Source organism: Leucoraja erinacea, chromosome 5, assembly GCF_028641065.1.
Source record: "Leucoraja erinacea ecotype New England chromosome 5, Leri_hhj_1, whole genome shotgun sequence".
In the NCBI taxonomy this organism is placed as follows: domain Eukaryota; kingdom Metazoa; phylum Chordata; class Chondrichthyes; order Rajiformes; family Rajidae; genus Leucoraja; species Leucoraja erinaceus.
The window spans coordinates 15,413,414-15,433,420 of record NC_073381.1 but is presented as its reverse complement, the minus strand read 5'-3'; the positions used below and the strand labels follow the sequence as shown (position 1 = coordinate 15,433,420).

The window sequence follows — 20,007 nt, the reverse complement described above, 5'->3', positions numbered from 1 at the left end:
TATAATGGGCAATAATGAACACTGCTTTGACTGATGCTTTGGGTCAAATTGGGTGATACAGGTGCACAACCTTTCATCCGAAGATCCAAATAACGAAAACCTCCGAATAGCGGACATTTTTTCAGTCCTTGAAAAAAGGTCCTTGAAAACGTTCACGGAGGGCGGCCCGCAGAGGTGACAGCGGAACCTCCGGTCGGTCCTCGAAGAAAGGGGAACTAAATCCCCATTCATAAAAGAGAAGGTGAGGGTATATTGCGCGGGAGGGTTAATAATTGACAATATGCTGCTGTCTGCCCGCTGAGTTAAAAAGTTCCCACGGTAGACTCACGACACAGTGTATCGTGAGTCTTGCGTGGGAACTTTTTAACTCAGCGGGCAGAGAGCAGCAGATTGTCGCTCCCTTCAGTTTCACCCCACCTACACCCCTCTGCTTCCCGGCCATGTGTGTGACCCCTTCCCTCCCCTCTCCAGCTCCCCGCCCATTGCACCGGCGTGCAGGCTTTGCACTGTCTTCACGTCGGCAATGCCAGTCACCGGAGACGTCAGGACCAACGGGACACCGACCCCCAGGCCCACTGCAAGCACGGAGATCCCAGAGACCCACAGCCAGCAGCAGCCCAGCCCCGTTCCAACTCCAGAGGAAAACTGCAAACTAGCGGGAGACATCGGGACCACCAGGAGCCGCTCCCCGATGGGCCGCTACGGCGACAAGTGGCAGTTCGCCCACAGCCCGAGCTGTGCCCCCTCATCGGGACACCGACCTCCAGGCCCACTGCAAGCACGGAGATCCCAGATCAACAACTCCAGCCCAGCCCCGCTCCAACTCCAGAGGGGCAGAAACTGATGGTGCGCAAGGTGCGTCTTGTTCTTGGGGTCGCGCAGCTCGGGCTGTGGGCGAACTGCCACTTGTCGCCGTAGCGGCCCATCGGGGAGCGGATTCCTCTGGAGTTGGAGGGGGAGGGGGGTATTGTGCTGTTTGATCGCCCCCTGCTATCCCAGGGACAGGGAGACAGGACGTTCACCGAGGGCGGCCCGCAGAGGTGACAGCGGAACCTCCGGTCGGTCCTCGACGAAAGGGGAACTAAATCCCCATTCATAAAAGAGAAGGTGAGGGTACATTGCGTGGGAGAGTAGGAATCCCAAGACAAAGTTGAGTGAGCGTTCACCGAGGGTGGCCCGCAGAGGTGACAGCGGAACCTCGGGTCGGTCCTGGAAGAAAGGGGAACTAAATCACCTTCATAAAAGAGAAGTGGAGGGTATATTGCGCGGGAGGGTATATCGCCTACCTGGAAGAAACCAGACATTTTTTCCAGGATGTCGTCTGCACACCAAAGCTCACGTTTGGCGCCTCTGCTGCACACGGATATAAGAGTGTGAAAATGTCGCCTTAGGCCGCCTTAGGGCATGTAGCCCCGCTAGGGTGACATGAGTGCGGGAGGTGATTCAATGCTGCGGTCACATTTACAAATTCAGGAATTCATTCAACACACTGCATTTCATACAGACATTTATTCTGCAAGAAAAAACTACATTGAAGACTCAAACTCGCGACCGAGGAACTGCCGGGATCAAGGCGCAAACTCGCGACCTTGCGGATATGAGCCGGGCACTCTACCACCGAGCCAGCCATTAAAATCTACGCTAAAAAATTTCCATTCCGAAGACCGACAAATTCCAAATTACGAAAAGTGTCTGGTCCCAAGGCTGTCGGATAAAAGGTTGTGCACCTGTAACACAAAATAAATGAACTTGGTTTGAGCATTCATATTTATTTTTGCATTGCAATTAACAAAGTATAGTTTGAACTATAGTAGTATCAAGGAACTGCAGGTTTTGGTTTACCAAAGAAAGATTTAAAATGCTGGAGTAACTGAGCATCTCTGGAGAATATGGTAGGTGACGTTTCTGGAATTTTAATACTGAAGATATGAAAGTGAATTAGGTATCAAATTAAAGTTCTTTTTATACTTTATCTGATGGGATAAATTACAGGCTTAATTTTTAAAATCTCAACATTTTGTAACATTCCTAGGGAATGGGACGTTAAGTTAAAATGGTTAGCAACCGGGAGATCCTGCAGGCCTAAGCAGACCGAGCATAGGCGTTCGGCGAAGTCTATGCTTGGTGTTCACCGAGTCTATGCTTGGTCTCGCCCTTGTACAGGTGCACAACCTTTTATCCGAACATCCAAATAACGAAAAGCTCCGAATAGCGGACATTTCTTCGGTTCTTGAAGAAAGGTCCTTGAAGACGTTCACCGAGGGCAGCCCGCAGAGGTGACAGCGGAACCTCGGTCGGTCCTCGAAGAAAGGGGAACTAAATCCCCATTCATAAAAGAGAAGGTGAGGGTATATTGCGCGGGAGGGTTAATAATTGACAATCTGCTGCTGCCTGCCCGCTGAGTTAAAAAGTTCCCACGGTAGACTCACGATATACAGTGTATACAGTGTATCGTGAGTCTTGCGTGGGAACATTTTAACTCAGCGGGCAGGCAGCAGCAGATTGTCGCTCCCTTCAGTTTCACCCCACCTACACCCCTCTGCCTCCCGGCCATGTGTGTGAATACTTCCCTCCCCTCTCCAGCTCCCCGCCCATTGCACCGGCGCGGGGGCTTTGCACTGTCTTCAGATCGGCGATGCCAGCAGGTCAGTGCCAATCACCGGAGACGTCAGGACCAATGGGACACCGACCCCCAGGCCCACTGCAAGCACGGAGATCCCAGAGACCCACAGCCAGCAGCAGCCCAGCCCCATTCCAACTCCAGAGGAACACGCTCCCCGTAGGGACAGAAGCTGATGGTGTGCAAGGTACTTGTTCTTGGGGTTGCGGATGAGGGGGCGCAGCTCGGGCTGTGATGTCTCCAGCCACCCCCCTGTACAGGAGCTGAGACGTCCTGTACAGGGGGGTGACCGGAGACGTCCTGTCAGCTCCTGTCCAGGGGGGTGGCCGGAGACGTCAGGACCAACGGGACACCGACTGCAAGCACGGAGATCCCAGAGACTCACAGCCAGCAGCAACTCTAGCCCAGCCCCGTTCCAACTCCAGAGGAACCCGGGTTGTGGATGAGGGGGCGCAGCTCGGGCTGTGGGCGAACTGCCACTTGTCGCTGTAGCGGCCCATCGGGGAGCGGGTTCCTGTTGGTCCTGACGTCTCCGGCCACCCCCCTGGACAGGAGCTGAGAGACGTCAGGACCACCAGAAGCAGCTCCCCAATGGGCCGCTACGGCGACAAGTGGCAGTTCGCCCACAGCCCGAGCTGCGCCCCCTCATCGGGACACCGACCCCCGGGCCCACTGCAAGCACGGAGATCCCAGATCAGCAACTCCAGCCCAGCCCCGCTCCAACTCCCGAGGAACACGCTCCCCATAGGGGCAGAAGCTGATGGTGTGCAAGGTACGTCTTGTTCTTGGGGTGGCGCAGCTCGGGCTGTGGGCGAACTGCCACTTGTCGCCGTTGCGGCCCATCAGGGAGCGGATTCCTCTGGAGTTGGAGGGACAGGGAGACACAGCGGCTTTTGAGAATGGTGGGCAATCACTTCCAAAGTTCTGCCCACACAGTCAGTACACCTCTCCTACACTTGTCTCCCGCACTAAGATCATCTCGCAGAGAATGCTCCCAGCCTAACCCTCCCTATTCTCTCCTATTCTGCAAGAAAAAACTACATTGAAGACTCAAACTCGCGATCGAGTAACTGCCGGGATCGAGGCGCAAACTCGCGACCTTGCGGATATGAGCCCAGCACTCTACCACTGAGCCAGCCGTTAAAATCTACGCTAAAAATCTTCCAATCTGAAAGCCGAAAAATTCCGAATTACGAAAAGTGTCTGGTCCCAAGGCTTTCGGATAAAAGGTTGTGCACCTGTATAAAGATGAACGGGAACACCGGGTGCAGTAGATAAGGTTCATGCGAACCTCTTTCTCATGTGGAAGGACTGCCGGGGCCCCTGAATGTTGGTTAGGGAGGAGGTAGAGGGACAGGTGTTGCATCTCCTGTGGTTGCAGGGGACAGCACTCAGGATGGGGTGGTTTGGATGGGAAGGGATGAGTGAATCAAGGATTTGTGATGAGAGCGATCTCTGGATGGTGTAAATGGCTGGAGATAGGAAGATGTAACTAGTGGGGAAAACAGAAAATGTTCCTTTTCACACCCTTTTCTTTCTTTGGTCTTTGTCCAACAATATGCCTATCAGGGAACCCACTCATCTGTTGCAGCCGCGATTTGTCTGGCCCCTTCTCTCATCCAGCTTTCTTTCCTGCTTCCCCTGAAGAAGCGTCACGACCCAAAACATCACCTATCCATGTTCTCCAGAAGTGCTACCTGATCCACTGAGTTACTCCAGCATTTTGTGTTATAGTTTAAACTATCATTTACGCATGGAAATGTGAGAGGGTCATTCAGCTCTTTGGATGAACATTCTTTTTGGTACCATTTCCCACCATGCACTTGTCAATATTCATGCAAGTTGTCTCTCCAATTCTACATTGTTTGAAAAGTAATAATTGTAACTATTTGTATCCCCTTACAAATAGTTACTAGTTAAAGGGTTATGATGGGATAGAAACTTTGAGTGAGGGAAATTAGATATTACTCGTCTCTTTTGGGTATGGTTTTGCTTCCAAAGCATCTGTTGGAAACTTGTGCTGTGGAAACCAAATAACGTTTCAAATATTGATCTCTCACAGGGAATAGAATGAATTATTAAATCACATTTTTTGAGGCAGCATTGCCACTTGGGTGCTATTATTTACCATAGCTGCCTTTAATCTGCGTTTTTCACGTGAGCATATTTTAAATGGCGTTGAACCAATTTAAAATGGGAAACAAACAATTGCATCCAGAAAGTCTCTAACATAATGGCGTGTCCTGTGTGGCTTCATTGACGAAGTATTCAATTGAACACTTCCCCGAGGCTATAAATATATCTTTACTGCAAATAAGTTTGCAAGTAATTGTAAGGCATTTCAGCAGTTTGAACAAAAGTACCGGCTTAGTTTGTTTGTTGGTTTAAGCTTATCTACCACTCAGCAGTTATTTTTCCTATTTGGCTCAATTAAAGTTAGCTGCTCTTATGTTTCAGACAGTTCAGAATGAATGTTCAAAATGGTACGTCATTAATAAGCCTTTTTAAGACGAAGGCTTTTTTATTTCCCTCTTTCATAGTTTGGCGATTTTCAACAAATTACTGTGCCCTTGTCTTAAACCACATTATTTCTATTGCTGAGATGGGGGTCTTTGAGAATTAACTTGGTTGCACTTTTTCAATTGCAACTTCACTATAGAACCACCCATGATCAGCACACAGTACAGTGAGTTGTGATCTACATCCTGTTCAAAAAAAGTGGTGAAGCAGATTCAGTAATAACTTTCAAAAAGGAATTTGGACGTATTTGAAAAATATGAATGCAATGTGAAATTTGAATGCAAACAGAAGTGAGTTGATGAAGATATGAGGACAAGTTCCTAGGTATTAGTCTTGAACCTGTTGGCTTCACCAGTGGATATAGAAAGCATAAATCAATATCTAATTGGATTGATCAACTTTTCAAAACTATTGAGAGACACGGCAATGGGTAGCAAAATATCACTGGGATAAGATGGAGTCAGATTTATGGGTGATGCTCATTCTGGCAATGTTCACACTCCAGTTTAAAAAACTCGGGACCTCCGAGAGTTTATTTAGCCCAATGATTACTTATTTCTCAAACTTCACTAGGAATCATTTTTAAAACAGTTGGGTGGACATTTTGCACAATCATCTCACAAAACACTCCACCTATTTTTTTGTTGTTGTTGTCACATTACGATAACACAATGAAATAAGTCTAATTTAAAGTCCAATTTCCAAGGGACAAAAGCCACCCTCCTCCTTAGGCATTCCCACTTAATAGAGGAAGCCAGGATTCTCCTCTGTAGTTTCGGATATGTTTCAAGAAGCCAAGGTGGGATCTGCAGACCTTGCCACAGATGGGGCAGGAGTTACCTGATGGGCTTTATGGGTGGGATGGATGAGAGGTACTGTGCTTCTTCTTCTTCTTGCGTATGGTGTGCACAGCCTAAAGTTGTAGGACAACTTGTTCTATTTGATTGTTGATTGCATTTGCCGAAACAGGGCGGACCACTTGAAGGTTGCAATCTCGCACCCCAGATACTGTGCTGCTTCTGCTGTTTTCATTGGGTCATGTTCTCCCAACAAGATTGTGAGTCCCATTCCAAATGAACCATCTCTGTTTCGGATGGTCTTTGGTCTGGAGGTGGTGAGGGATTTTTCCAAGCGGGTTTTGCAAACATTCATGAAGCATTTCCTCTGTCCTCCTGGAAATCTTTGTGTGACATGGCTTGGCATCATGCGCCCATTTTTGATGTTTAACATGCGACCATAGCAACCGGTCATGAAAGTGTCATTGAAGCTTTGATGCTGTGGACGTTTGGCTGGGAAAGGACACTGATGTCAATTTGCTTATCCTGCAATGGATCTGGAGGATGTTGTGGAGACGGTTCCTCTCCAGTTCTTTGAAATGCCTTCCCAAGGTAATTTGTTGTCTCTGAAGGATATAGGAATGCAGTGATTATTGCGACCCCCATCGACCATGAGCTTTAGGGTTTGAGTTCTTAATCTTTCAACGCTTTTTGTCAGACTGCCAACGCCTGTGCTGCCACGCTAGAAGCTGTGGTGGATTACATGCGATTTGCCAGTCTTTGTTGTGATTTGGTTCCTAAGATGCGGAAAGTGATCCAAGTTTTCCAGGATTTCATTGTGGGCAATGGATGGGGGGAGGGGCCAATGCTGTGCAATGGGGACAGATGAGTGTTGCAGATGTTTCGATTAAGGCCTGCTCTCTGACAGGCTTGATTAAATGAATTGTCAATGACCTGGAGCTTGACCTGCATATGTGCATGGAAGTGTCTTCTGCAGACAACTTCTCAGATTGATGTTGAGTGTATCCTTAGTTTCCGAGAATGGGATGCTGTTCGTAAAATGTAAAAAGTTTCATATTTGTTTTGTAGATTCCAGAAAAAAAAGCAATATTTTCAATAAGAAAGGGTAAGAAAGATGCTGGAGTGATGGCATGATCTTACTTGACCTGCTTGTACATTGCATTGGAACTGTGGTACACACTTTGGCTGGCAATTAGAAGCGTTTGAAAGGTATTTGATGCTGCACCATGAACTTGTGATTGTGTTTTGTGATTGCCTCACAGTGAAGATTATGCCCATTTTAGATCTTGATGGCTAATTAGAGAACAGGTCTTTGGCCACTCGGAGAGGATAATTGTGGAGGACCCATGTAATGACTTTTCCCAAAGCAGTCATCTCTCTGTAGTGAATGCGTTCAGATTTGTCTTCTTTCTTAATATTTCTTCCTGCCAAGTTTCAATAAGAATGCTGTCTGGTCGAGAGGCCTTGTTCTGAAAATGACGTGTGGCTTTTTGAATGCCCCTTTGTTCGCAGCGCTGGAGAGATGGGAGGGGATTGTGTGCTGTGGGTGGAGTAGGGAATACTCGAAGGGAAGAGTCTTTCTTGAAGGAATTCTTCAGTATAAAAAAACTTCACAGTAAAAATTATGAAGATTGCATTTATTATGAGTAACAGCACATTTTGAGATGGTACATTTGTTACAGCTTTAAGGGTTTTTTAAATCTGAAACGTGGGCTCTGTTTCTCCCTGCACAGATGTTGCCAGGTCTGCTGAATTTCCAACATTTCAGCTTTATTTCAGATTTCCAGAATCTACTTTATTTTTATCAGCAGGAAGAGAATTGAAATACAGCTACTACTCATAATTGTATTTTTACACAATTCTTGCGGTAGAGTGAATATATAATACAGACTGAAGACTGAATAATCTGGGAAAACCATGTCAGGTTACGTAATGTTTGTGGAAGGAAAAAACCGCCAACTTGGATAGTCTTTGACAGAACTGGAACAAGTTAGAGACTTATCTTATAGCAACCAAATACACAGCCAAATAGAGACTCCAAAGACGTATAGTTACGTAGGTTAATTGGTTTGGTAAATGTAAAAATTGTCCCTATTGGGTATAGGATAGTGTTAATGTGCGGGGATCGCTGGTCGGCACGGACCCTCTGGGCTGAAAGGGCACATTACCGCGCTGTATCTCTAAACTAAACTAAAGAGCCAATGGAAGGGAATATCGTAGAGAGGGATAGACATGGAGAGGTTGCAGGAAATTGTTGATCTGAATTTGGTTACATATTGTGAATGTCTTGTTCAGAATCCTCTTCCCTTTTTTCCAAGTGTCAAGATAGCTTTGCCTCTCCTATCTCTAACACCCCACTAATCTATCTAAATATCTTGCTGGACTATTTCTCATGTCTCCCTAAATTTAATTCCTCAATCATTAACAATTGTGACTTCAGCTGCCATGGCCGAAAGGTCTAGAATTCTTTCCCTAAACCCTTCCATCTGTCTTTTAAATTTTATACCTCTTTCACCAAGCTGTTATTCATCTTTCCTAATATCTCCTTAAGTGGTTTAGTTATTAATTTTTGCCTGGTGACACTTCTGTGAAGCCCCTGGGATGTTTTGCTTAGTTAAAAGCTTTATATAAATGCAAGTTTTATGTAAATGGTCACAGCAAAACCAATGCCATCACTTGCTGTTCAAGAAATTGGGAACAGTGGTTACTGGGACATTGAACTCTGTGTTAAGACCAGAGGCCATTACGTAAACTAATGATTTTCCACAGAGGCTGCTAATTGATTGGCAATACTACCCTGTTGCTTTAGGCAAAAGAACATCATGGGTTTAATTCCAAACGTAAGAAAACGACAGAGTTGTCATGGAGCTGCTGAACGCTGCACTATTTTACGATTCATGATGCAGATGAAAGTAAAAGATTGCATTATAAGTAAATGCAGCTAAAAAGAGCAATAATTGGATATTTTCAAAATCGCGCATATAACTCTTTCCAAAACAAAATTAATTAAACTTGTAAATTGATACTGAACCATCGAACCAGAACCCATAAAGGAAGCTTTACCAATATTATCAGCTGTGAATTTGGCTTTAGGATGCCTTTCTTATCTTCAGACATATCGTGAGGTTGTTCCAATCATCAGCCGGCTGGTGTGGGTTTTCCAGTTCCGGGATACCTACTTGCATTCTCTCCCTTCCGTGCGAGTCTGGAAACTGCAGTATTAATGGTTGTTTTTTTCCAATTCTGTAGTTTATCACTAGACACAATGCACATAAATGGCAAACTTTTATAGAACAAATGCTAAAAATCTGAAATTTTAACAAGTGGAGTTATTTGATATTTGTGGATGGCACTTAGGAAGAGGGAAACAGTGAATATTTCAGATTGATGGTCATTGTCTTTAAGAGATGAGCATGAATACTTGATTCTTGTCGCCTTTTCCAGTGAAACTGGTTTGAGGGTAATTACGAAGGATTACAGAATCAAAGTGGGAGATGGAGTTAAGCAATAGCTCAGCCAAGAAGCAACAGAATGACAAATAAACATGAACTGAACAGCTTCTGCCAATCCCAATATATCAATGTGTGACACAGGCAGCATTGAATTCTGTCAGATTCAGCATTCACGGTCAAAATGGAAATAAATAAATACTCAATGGGGATAAATTACAAATCAGTGGGGAGGGCAGTAGAATAGAATTAATTGGATAATTCAACAAAATTCATTTGTGGTTGTCTTCTCCAAAATATATAGATACTTTTCTGAATAAATGTTTAATATCACAAAGCAGTTATTGAACAAATGTTTAACATCACAAAGCAGTTACTAAATAAATGTTTAAGTAGACACAAGGAAGTTCTACCAAGTGGAGGCTGATGCAACTCTCCCTCAACAACTTCTCTTGACTCCTCGCTTCAAATTGAGGTGTAGCCATGGGCACTCGCATGGGCCCCAGCTAGGCCTGCCTTTTTGTTAGTTATATTGAACAGTCCTTGTTCCACTGTCACTTATTCCCAACTCTTTCACTGCTACATCGCTGACTGCACTGGGCTGCCTTCTGCACATGTGCAGAGCTCGTTGACGTCATCAAGTTCAATAACTTCCACCCTGCCCTCAAATTCACTTGGACTATCTCTGACACCTCTCTACCCTTTCTTGATCTCTCTATCTCCATCATAGGGGGCAGACTTTTAACTGATGTTTATTATAAATCCAATGAATCTCGCAGTTATCTTGATTACACCACCTTCCACCCTGCACTCACGCAAGGACACCATCCATTGCTCTCAATTCCTCAGTCTCCATCCATCTGGTCCCAAGGTGAGGCATTCTACCGATGTCGTCCTTTAAGAAATATTGTCTCCCTACTGATGTGAATGGTTCCCTCACCCATGTTGTTTCTGTGTCCCGCAGTTCTGCTCTCGATTCCCCTCCCCCAATATGGAACAAGGATAGAGTTCCCCTGGTCCTTACCTTTCACCCCAGCAGCCTCTGCATCAAACACATCATTCTCCGTCATTTCCGCCACCTGCAATGTGATCCCACCATCAGTCACTTCTTCACATCCCCACCCTTTCCACTTTCCCCACAGACCACTCCCTTTGCAACTCCTTCGTTCACTCATCCCTTTCCACTCAAACCATCCCATCCCCAGGTACTTTCCAAGAGATTTCCATTCAGGGACCTCAGTAACCATTCCAAGTGAGAGGGAGGTTCACATACACCACTTAATTTCAACGACTACATCTGGCGTTCCTGTTTCCCTGAACACTTGCGCTCGGTCCACCTAGGCCTGCTGGATGTCCAGTTGCTAACCGTATAAACTCTGTTACCCATTCCTACACTGACTTTTATGTCCTGGGCCTCCTACATTGCTAGAGCTATGCTGCATGCAAACTGGAAGGACAGTACCTCGTATTCCGCTTGGGTAGCTTACAACCTAACAGCATGAACGTTGAATTTTCCAGTTTCAGATAACATCCTACCCATTCTTTTTCCTCTTTCCACCCTGCCCCTCTGTCCCCTTCCTCTTATATCCCTCCCTCCAGCTTCACATTTCACTGTTTTTTCAAACCTCTTCTTTCCCCGCCAACATCCTTTTGTCCCCTTTTTTGTCTCGTTCAGTCCCATTTTGTCTCCTTTTCATCTCTTGCTTTGTCCACCCACCTGTTAATCAACACACTCCACCCCATAGGTGGATACAGGGGAGGGGGGAGGTTGATAGACAGTGTGTTGGGCACAGGCCAGAACTGAAAAAGCAAGATGTGAGACAAAAGGTTCAAAGGTTCTTTATTAGTCACATACACCAATTGGTGTAGTGAAATGTGGATTGCCATTGCAGCACATAAAAAAGAAAACAACATGACAATAATAAAGAAATGTAAACATAAAAAACATCCCCCCACAATGGTTCCCACTGTGAGGGAAGGCACAAAGTCCGTCCCCATCCCTATGTCAAGTCCACCCATAGTCGGGCCGAGATGTGCAGTGAAATGAAAGTGGCAATGCTCCGCAGTCGCCTTTATGGAGGCCCGATGTTCCAGACCCTTCTCGCCGGTTGATGGTGCTCCGGCGTCGGGAAAATCCTCACAGCGGCATGGGAAACCTGGAACGGCTGCTTCCTTACCGGAGACCGCGGCTTCCGAAGCCGACAGGCCGCTCTGGATGGAGCTCCACCACTGGGGATCTCGGCGAGAGATCCCAGGCACCCGATGTAAAGTTCACCGCCGTCAGCGGCTGGCCGCTCCACAGACCGCAGCTCTGCAATGTTTTTATCGGCAGACCCTGCATACAGTCCCTGCATACAGTTCCAGCGCGGCGACCCCGGCAAGGCATCGTCCGCTCCGCGATGGCGCTCCGGCGCTGTGCCGCCGCCGAAGCCGAGGTTCTGGCCGGTCCCATCAGGAAACGCCACTCCAAGCCCGTTGGTGGCCACGAGGACGGGTCGAAGGTGGTGCTCGGAGAAAAGCCACCTCTCCAACCAGGTAGAGACCCTGAAAAGCAGTTTCCCCCTTCCGCCCCCCACATAAAAAAGCCTAGAGCTCCAAAAACAAAACACTCAACTCACTAAAAATAAAAAAAACAAAAAGGATTAAAGAGTTGCAAATTATAATCATCCTTTATTAGTCAAGTAATGTTTTGCAACATACGAGGAATTTGATTTGCCATACAGTCATACCAATAGAAAGCAACCAAACACATAAAATACTTTTTAACATGAACATCCACTACAGAAACTCCTCCACATTCCTCACTGTGATGGAAGGCAAAAAAACGTGTTCAATCTCTTCGTTTCTTTGTTTTCCCATGGTCGGGGGCCTCAAGCCTTCCGTTGACGGGACGATCGTGAGTAGATATCGTCCCATTCCTTCCTTGTTTCTTGAACCTAGAGGAAGGAAAGTTGGTAGAAGAGGAGGGGGAGGGGAGAAATAGGTGCAGTGTCCAGGTGGGGTACAGGGGAGGAGAAGGAGAAGGAAGGGTGTCTGTAATTACCTAAAATTGGAGAATTCAATGTTCATACTGTTGGGTTGTAAGCTACCCCAGCAGAATATGAGGTGTTGTTCATCCAGTTTGTGAGTGGCCTCACTCTGGCAATGAAGGCGGCCCAGTATAGAAATGTCAGTATGGAAATGAAACGAAGAGTTAAAATGGCTAGCAACTAGGTGATCTGGTAGACCTTGGTGGACTGAGTGCAGGTGTTTGGGGAAACGGTCATCATGTAAACACTTGGTCTCACCGATGTTCAGGAGGTCACATCGGGAACACTGGAAACAATCTCCCGGTTGCTGGACACTATAATTCTCCTTCCCATTCCTACACAGACCTTTCTGTCCTAGGTCTCCTCCATTGTGAGAGTGAGGCTAATTGCAAATTGGAGGAATAGCATCTCATATTTTGCTTTGGCAGCTTACAGCCCAATGGTATGAATATTGATTTCTCTCACTTCAGGTAGCCCCGGCATTCCCTCTCTCTCTCTCTCTCTCTCTCTCTCTCTCTCTCTCTCTCTCTCTCTCTCTCTAAATCCTCTCCCACCCAAGTTGCACTAGCTTCTCATTTTCACCCTAAAAACAGCTAACAATAGCCTGTTTCCTTTACCATTGTTACTTTTTTGCATATCTTTCGTTGTTCTTTATCTCTCTACATCATTGTCTATACCTCTCGTTTCCCTTATCCTTAACCAGTCTGGAGAAGGGTCTCAACCTGAAACGTCACCCATTCCTTCTCTCCAGAGATGCTCCTGTCAGGAGATACATCTTTCACCCACTATGTATCAGAATGTAGAGCTCATTGCTACAAGAAGTTGATGAGGTCAATGACCAAGTACATGAACGTTACAACTAAAAAAAAGCACACCATCGTCTCTATTACCACAGAAGACTGAGGAGATTCTGCATGTCTCCTATGACTGTCAAAGCTCTACTGCTGCACCATAGGAAGCCTACTGTCAGGTTGGTTTGACAACACCTCAGTTATTGATTTGGACCAGTCCGTTACACAGACCACGCTCCCCACCATTAACTCCATCTACCCTTCACGCTACCTAGGGAAAGCAGGCAAAATAATCAGGGACCTCTCCCACTCCGGTCATTCCTTTTTCTCACTCCATTCGGGCAGAAAATACAGAAGCTTGAAAGCGCGCACCACCAGTCTCAGGAACAGCTTCTTCCTTTCAGTTATCAAACTTCTGAACGGTCCTTCCATACAGTCCCAATAAGCTACAATGCTGAGCAACTATTTTGGCCTGTGGTATCTTTCTCTTTGCATTTGGCTTGATTGTATTTATGTATTTGACTGGATAGTATGCAAATAAAATCTTTTCACCGTGCCTTGGTACAAGTGGTAATAATAAACCTAAACCCGAACCTAAACATATTTGGAGAATAAATGAGAATGTCGCACTCTAGAATTGGATAAAGTAAGGTAGGAGGATACACCAACGTGAGCATCGGTACCAGCATGAGCCTGGTAGGTTGCATGTCCTATTTTGGTGATGAAATTCAATGCTCAGGCTATTGTTTCAGGCAGTGCATTTCACCTCATGATAACTTCGAGCGTTTAAAAAAATAATTTCCCCAATATTATACAATTTTTCAATTCTAATTGTGTGAATTAAGGTTTTCCTATGTTATTCGAGAAACAGAATGAAATGCTAAGTTGGTAGGTGATTTGTTGGCTGATGGACTGATTTTTGTATTCACATCAGCCGGTCTGAGTGTTTCTATTTATCATCCAGATCAGTGTGTCATTCCAGAAGTAACTTGTTGCTTTCCCAGGTAATTGCCTTTTCATTGCCCTGGGCAATCTGGGATGTGTTAAATGCTCGGTTATTTGTGAGTGTCAAAACAATGTCTCGACCTAAACTATGAGGTTTTTGGTTTATTTCAGATTGAGCCAGAGGAAAAAAAACACCTGAGTAGCAAACTACAAAATTCATCTGGACTAACCGCAGTTGTAATAGAAGAACAAATCTTTTACAAGGTGCGAACAATACCAACTGATTAAAACTTGAAATGTTATGTTTCATTTTACTTGCTCATTTTTCTTCATAGATTTTCTGTTGTTTAGTTCAGTTTAGTTTAGAGATACATGCACGCAAACAGGTCCTTCGGTCCACCTTGTCTGCGCCGACCAGCGATCCCTGCACACTAACACTATCCTACACACCAGGGACAATTTACAATTTACAATGGATAGGTGACGTTTCGGGTTGGGACCCTTCTTCAGACTGATTGTGGTGGGGTGGGAGAACTGGAAGTGAGAGAAAAACCAGGACAAATTGAGGCCGGCACCAGATGACCTTGGGAACAAAGTTCCCTAATAGCTTGATTGTTGAATTGGGACAGTGTGAGCCCAAGAGGGATATATCGTTGTGAACTGGGAACTGGTTAACAGACTGTTAGTGGAGGAAGAGGTGGATAGGGGAGGGAAGTGTTTGTAGAAGTTACCTAAATTTGGAGAATTCAACATTCGTAGTGCTGGGTTGGAAGCTGTGTTGTAGTTTAACCTAGGTAATCTGTTGCCAGTCCTGATTCGTCCTGTTTTTTTTCTCTCGCTTCCAGTCCCTCCCACCCCCCTACCACACCCTCCACCCCCCCTACCCTCCACCCTCCCCTTACCCAGTTCTTGATTCTTTTGTTTAATGTATCAAGCCGGGGTCATTCAACTAAAGACTGCTAATCTTTAGGTATTGACAATTACAACACCAGCTGAATTTGGCAGCTTTTATTAAATTGGCAGCATCCAGAGTTTAATTTCCTATTGAATGTTTCTGAATTTGGTGAGCACTGCTTAAAATGTTCAGTTTTAATTTGGAATGGTTGGTGTTGCCACGTATTTTGATGTGGGAATATGAGAAGGTTTGTTGTAACACAAATATTGTAAGCCTTTTCAACTAAAGTTCACAAGTTATAAAAGTTAGAATTTGGTCCATCGAGTCTACTCCGCCATTCATTCATGGCTGATCTCTGCCTCCTAATCCCATTTTCCTGCCTTCTCGCCATAACCCTTGATACCTGTTCTAATCAAGAATTTGTCTATCTCTGCCTTAAAAATATCCACTGACTTGGCCTCCACAGCCCTCTGTGGCAATGAGTTCCACAGATTAACTACCCTCCGACTAAAGAAGTTCCTCCTCACCTCCTTTCTAAAAGAGCACCCTTTAATTCTGAGGCTATGACCTCTGGTCCTAGACTCTCCCACCAATGGAAATGTCCTTTCCTCATCCACCCTCTCTATGCCTTTCATTATTCTGTAACAGCGGTTATGTTTAGTTTATATTTGTGGGGTTTTCACTAGATTTTATTTGCTTCCAATAGGTCCCTTTTACTGATGCTCTGGAACTGGTCCGAGCTCGGAAGGCCTTCCTCAAGAAAGGGTTGGTGTACATACCTCATCTGGAAATTGTAATTCTAATCCTGAATGTATTTCGACAGAGACTTTCCAAGTCTTTGGCTGTAAGTATTCTTTTGTTGCATTTTTTTTCCATTTGTTTTGCTTGTGGTGATGAAAGTCCAAAATCTCCTCATTCTGGACTGGATTATTACTGGAGTTTAGCTTGAAACTGTGGGGTTCAGTTTGCAAATACTAGCCGCTATCTTCAAGTTCATTATTGTCACATGTAATGAAGTACAGTGAAAAATGTGTCCTACATCCTATCCACTCAGATCAGATAATACTGTACTTAAATGCGATGAAGTCAAACTCAATTACAAAAAGGTAGAACAAAGAGAAAGATACCAATACAAAATATAGTTTCTCAGCATTGTAGAGTAACAGTTCCCTAGACAAAGTCCAATGTCCGCAATGGGGTAGATTTGAATCAGACTGTACCCTAGCTTATGGTAGGACTGTTCAGAAGTCTGAAAAGAGTGGAAAAGTTGTTCATGAGTCTGGCTGTGCGTGCTTTCAAGCTTCTGTATTTCCTGCCCGACAGAAGCAGGAAGAGGGAATGATTGGAGTGGGTCAAGTCTTTGATTATGTTCGCTGCTTTTCCGAGGCAGCACAAAGTGTGGAAGGAGTTAATGGTGGGGAGTCGAATCTGTGTGATGGACTTCATTTACAACTTTCTGCAATTTCTTAGACCAACCTCGCTGTGATGCAACCTGACAGTATGCTTTCTATGTTGCATCTGTAGCAGTTTGTCTTGAGAGAACCGTGCTTACACATCTTGGGAATGTTAACATTCTGACTTTGCAGGTGGAGTGTACACCCTCCTGAAATGGTCTAAAATAAAATATTATCTAATTGATAAGAAAAGCACTTCCTGAGAATATTTTAAATGCTTCTTTGTTAAAAGTGATCGTTTCCCTACCACTGACATGAACCTCACAGAGCTATAGTTCCCTAGATTCTCTCTAGTTCCCCTCTTAAACAAAGGAACAACTTTTGGCCAGGTGGTCGGTTGGGGGCGCTGCGAGTCAGCTGCCCTGCCAGCAGCGTGTTCGTTATTTCGACTTTTTTTTGATTTTTTTAGTATGTCCAAATGTTTGTTTTAGTGTCCCTCGGTATGTCTTGCGTGGGGGGTGGTGGAGGAGAAAAGGAAGAAGCCGTGTTGCAGCCACTTCCTCGACGGAGACCTTTTCCATGTCGCTTCTCTGCCTCCCCTCTAGCGGCCTAGCAGCTTGGATTGGAGCTGCCTTTTCCGGAGTCGGGCCCAGAGCTTCAGCAGCGGGCGCAGCGTGGAGTTTCCCATCGCGGAGTGGGCGAACCCTTGCCGAGGGTCGCCAGAAAGGAATGCTTTGTTCGCTGCCCTGTTGACTTTGGCATTATGGGGCTATGGTCTGCGGAGCTTCTAGCCGCAGGCGTGGCGTGGACTTACCATCTGGAGCCTGGGATCCCTCGAAGAACTCCGACTGCCGGCCTGCGGCCTAAAACATCCTGAAGCCACAGTCTCCAGTAGGAAAGTGGCCGTTCCAGGTACTCCAAGCCACGGAGAGTTTCCGACCGTCCCGATGTCGGAGTTTCGATCATCCCGACGAGAGGGCCTGTACCACGGATGAACAAAGGAGGAGGACTCACTGATCTTTGTTGCCTTCCACCATAATGAAGCATGTTGTAGTGGATGTTTATGTTAAATTCTACTGTGTATTGTGTGTTCTTATTTTAATTACTTCGCTGCTTGGCAAATTCATTTCACTGCACCTTAGTTGGTGCATGTGACAAATAAATTTGTATTATATTGTATTATTTTATTGTATCTCCAGTCATTGCCTGTGGTTGGGGAAGAAACAAAGATCTTCGTCAAGCCCCTCACAATCTCCTCTCTTGCCTCCTTCAATATCCTGGGATAGATCATATCAGGCCCTGGGGACATCCTCCTAATGCTCTTCAAGAACCTCAGCGCCACCTTCTTCTGGATCTCAAACTGACCGAACATATTTGTATTCTCCAGGCTGATCTCGCTGTCCTCTAAGTACTTCTGAGTGAATACAGATGCAAAGTATTTGTTTAGTACCTCACCTACATCCTCTGACTCCAAGCTTAGATTCCTCTCTTTGAAAATGGCACTTTTAGATGTGAACTATGGCAAAGGGGGCAGCATTCTTACATTGAAGTTCCATTGCAAAGTCTGGAGCACATTATTTAAAATCAGCGAGTGTAATGCAATATTGGATATATCTCTTTTAGTTGAGATGTTAGTGTTGTACTTCCGGTGGCGTTGGTGCCAGCAGCCTCCACCTACAGCCCGGTATCTTTTTGTTTTTTTGTTTATTTAGTTATGTAAAAGTGTGTTTCTTTGTGTTTTTTTTGTGTTTTTATGTGGGGGAAGAGGGCACGGTGCGGGGGATACCGTCCTTCAGCCGCTTCCTGGTGAGGACGCGACTATTATTCGAGTCGCGTCCTCGCCCCCCCCCCCCCCCTCCCCCCACAGCGGCCTACCTACCTGGATTGGCGCGGCCTTTCCTGCCGGGATCGACCGGAGCTCCAGCAGCGGCGGGACAGCGCTGAAACATCGCGGGGCTGGCGATGCCTTACCGGGGGTCGCCGTCTGGAGCCCGGAGTGCTGGACCTGCTGCACCGACATCCTGGAGCTGCGGTTTGCGGAGCTCCCAACGCGGGCGGCGCTGATGAACAGCGCGGGGTCCTGCGATCTGCCCGGCTCGGCCTGCGGACTCAGGAGCTGCAGACTCCGGCAGCGGGAGGCGGCTGATCAGGAGGTCCGGGCCGTTGAGGAGGAGGATGCTTACCGTCGGGGTGCGGCTTCGGCGTTCCACCAGCCCGGCGTGAGGGCCCTAACATCGGGCCACCCGGGGCGGCGACTGCGGGTGCTCGGAAGGCCCCGACCACGGATGAACACGGAGGGGAGGCTGGCTGGACTATGGTGCCATCCTCACCTTGGTGCCATTTATGTTATGTTGTGTCGTGGACTTTCTGTGTTTGTGCTTTTTTAAAATTCAATTTCAATTTTATTTTTAATATGTTTTATTATTTATTTATTTATTATTTATTTTTTATTATTATTATTATTTTTTTTTAATTGTGATTTTTTTTGATGATACTGCCTGTAAGGGAAATTCATTTCGTTGTCTCAAATTGAGACAATGACAATAAATTTGAATACAATACAATACATACAATACAATACAATGTTAAAGGTTTTGTGCAGCATTCGAGGAAAGGTATGGGAGCATCACACATGTTTACCTCAAAAAACATTTCTCCCTTCAATAGCACAATTAGAACTGTTATTAAGTTACATAATCTCATTGCCGTTGCCTACATGACATTACAAAGTGACTATATCTTGAAGCTTTAAGGCAGTGAGATTATTGAAGGTTACTTCGCGAATGCTTTCTGTTTATTGGGTGACAGTTATATAATACAATTCTTGTGCTGTGAATGTTGGCTTCCGTAAAAGCTTGCACACTGAAAGCGTGGCATGTTTTTAGATATCTTCTTTCTGAAAGCTTAAATAACAACCTGCTTGAATAGCACGGAATAATTTGAAGAGAAAAACGTAGTACTCTGTATGAAAGTGAAGAATTTGAATTTGGATTTGATTCCTTTATTGTCATTCAGACCTTTCGGTCTGAACGAAAATTACGCTGCCTGCACAGTACAATAAATAACAAAACATACAATAAACACAAATTAACATCCACCACAGTGAGTTCACCAAGCACATCCTCACAGTGATGGAGGCAAAAGTCTTAGTCTCTGTCTCTTCCCTCCTTGTTCTCCCTCTGCGCTGAGGCAACCGATCCAGGCCGAAGATAACAATAATAATAATAAATTTTATTTATGGGCGCCTTTCAAGAGTCTCAAGGACCTTACAAAAATTTAGCAGGTAGAGGAAAAACATGTAAGGGGAATGAAATAAATAGTAGAGACATGACTAGTACACAAAGTAAAGACAGAATTCAATTCAAAGCACAATATGAGGCAATTAATGCACAGATGAAAAGGGAGGGGGACGTGGGGCTAAGGATAGGCAGAGGTGAAGAGATGGGTCTTGAGGCGAGACTGGAAGATGGTGAAGGGACACGGAATTGCGGATCAGTTGGGGGAGGGAGTTCCAGAGCCTGGGAGCTGCCCTGGAGAAGGCTCTGTCCCCAAAACTGCGGAGGTTGG

The 20,007-nt window shown here is 45.5% G+C and overlaps 1 protein-coding gene across 1 annotated transcript in view; it reads left to right on the top strand.

Annotated features, from left to right (window-relative positions):
* Nucleotides 1-20,007, top strand: part of prim2 (DNA primase subunit 2) — a 229,083-nt gene that overhangs the window by 20,688 nt on the left and 188,388 nt on the right. Inside the window, exons 5-6 of the mRNA XM_055635052.1 lie at nucleotides 14,323-14,415; nucleotides 15,753-15,890. Of these exons, the coding sequence (XP_055491027.1) occupies nucleotides 14,323-14,415; nucleotides 15,753-15,890 (231 nt within the window). The remainder of the gene's footprint in view (nucleotides 1-14,322; nucleotides 14,416-15,752; nucleotides 15,891-20,007) is intronic.